We start from the raw sequence: 1373 nt of genomic DNA, 5'->3' as shown, positions 1-1373 counted from the left end.
TACACTGAAAAAAAAGATTTGTTGGATTTACTCAATTGAATTATGGACATTGGTTCCACACATTCAGTTTGAGTTCAGAGTGTCCTACGCATTTATGTGGTTTCATTATAATACTTTTGTGTTAATCAGATGTATTTTCAAAAAGTAATGTGTACATAGTCTTTTCAAGTTATCCTAACATAATTCAGTTATGTTAGCTTAACATTATTATTTTATTTTAGATATATGCTTTGATCATGTTAATTCTGTGCAATTAAATCAAGTTATCTTAACATAATTTTGATAACTTCACTAAAATTAAATTTTAATACAAATTTTAATGGTTTGTTGTCGCATGTTTCATTTCATTTTCAATAACACAAAAACCTTCTGTAAATCCTTTATTTAATCATTTGAACAATGCGTCATTTAAATGACGTCATTTAAACATTGTGCTTTCAAAAAGCATAAATTACTTCTCTGATGATTAAATGTAATAAAACTACATATTAGTATAAAAGCATAGACAATTACTGTTGTATGCAACACTTATATTGATCCCATATAGTGCACCATTATATGGAAACCTTCATAAGAACATCATAAACATATGTAACATTACACTGCATGTAACTATGTACGGACACACATAGCTTCGCAGGATGGGGCAGAGGATCCGGCCGTCTCGGGCTTTCAGTCTGTGACTCATGCACACCACCGGCATCTCTCCGTTTTTATGGCAGAATCCGCAGAAGTCCCGCGGGGTCCGCAGGCCGCGGCTGGAGGAGGCGGAGATACTGGAAACGTTGCTGCTGGAGACGTTGCTGCTGGAACCGGCTCCCACGAAAGCCTCCGCGGGGGTCTCGCGAACATCTGCGGCTTGTGCTCCGTCGCGATGCTGCAGCAGCTGCGACAGGGTCCAGCGAAGGTCCATGTAATCTCGCCACATCTGAAAACAGCCGTCAGCTGCGGGGATGCTCTTCTCGCGCTCGGTCAGAGAGGAGGACTGCATCATGTCCAGTTTGAGGCAGGTGTGTGTCATTCATCATCTCCCCGATCTATTTATAGCAGACTCCAGACAGGAATGCGGTCGTCGTAAGGTCACTAGGGCCATTCACACGCTCCTGTGTGTTGTGATCATAGATATACGTAGATGCCTCATTTGCCACTGTTGCTATGGGCCGCGATACATAAGCCATCCGCGATTTTTGGAACGGCCTGCGAACCTTTGAGCGCGTTGACTGTGTGCGTCTACAACAGCAAGTTATACGCTTGTATATATTTGAATATTCATTGATTATTATGGTGAATAACATCAAGTTGACCGTTCCAAGATGGCGGACGCGTCAACGTATCCGGAGCGGTCGAATACGGAATCTATACATATCTATGTC

At 41.6% G+C, this 1373-nt stretch overlaps 1 protein-coding gene across 1 annotated transcript; it reads right to left on the bottom strand.

Annotated features, from left to right (window-relative positions):
* Positions 1 to 568: 568 nt before the first annotated feature.
* LOC107732257 (nanos homolog 1-like) lies at positions 569 to 1004 on the bottom strand. Its single transcript, XM_016543534.1, has one exon. The coding sequence runs from the start codon at positions 992 to 994 to the stop codon at positions 569 to 571; it is 426 nt and encodes a 141-aa protein (XP_016399020.1). The 5' UTR covers positions 995 to 1004.
* Between the last annotated feature and the right edge of the window lie 369 nt (positions 1005 to 1373).

The sequence above is a fragment of the Sinocyclocheilus rhinocerous genome, unplaced genomic scaffold, assembly GCF_001515625.1.
Source record: "Sinocyclocheilus rhinocerous isolate Xijiao unplaced genomic scaffold, SAMN03320098_v1.1 scaffold280, whole genome shotgun sequence".
NCBI classification, from domain to species: Eukaryota; Metazoa; Chordata; class Actinopteri; order Cypriniformes; family Cyprinidae; genus Sinocyclocheilus; species Sinocyclocheilus rhinocerous.
Note: the sequence above shows the minus strand (reverse complement) of the source record. Positions and strands in the feature narration are given on the sequence as shown.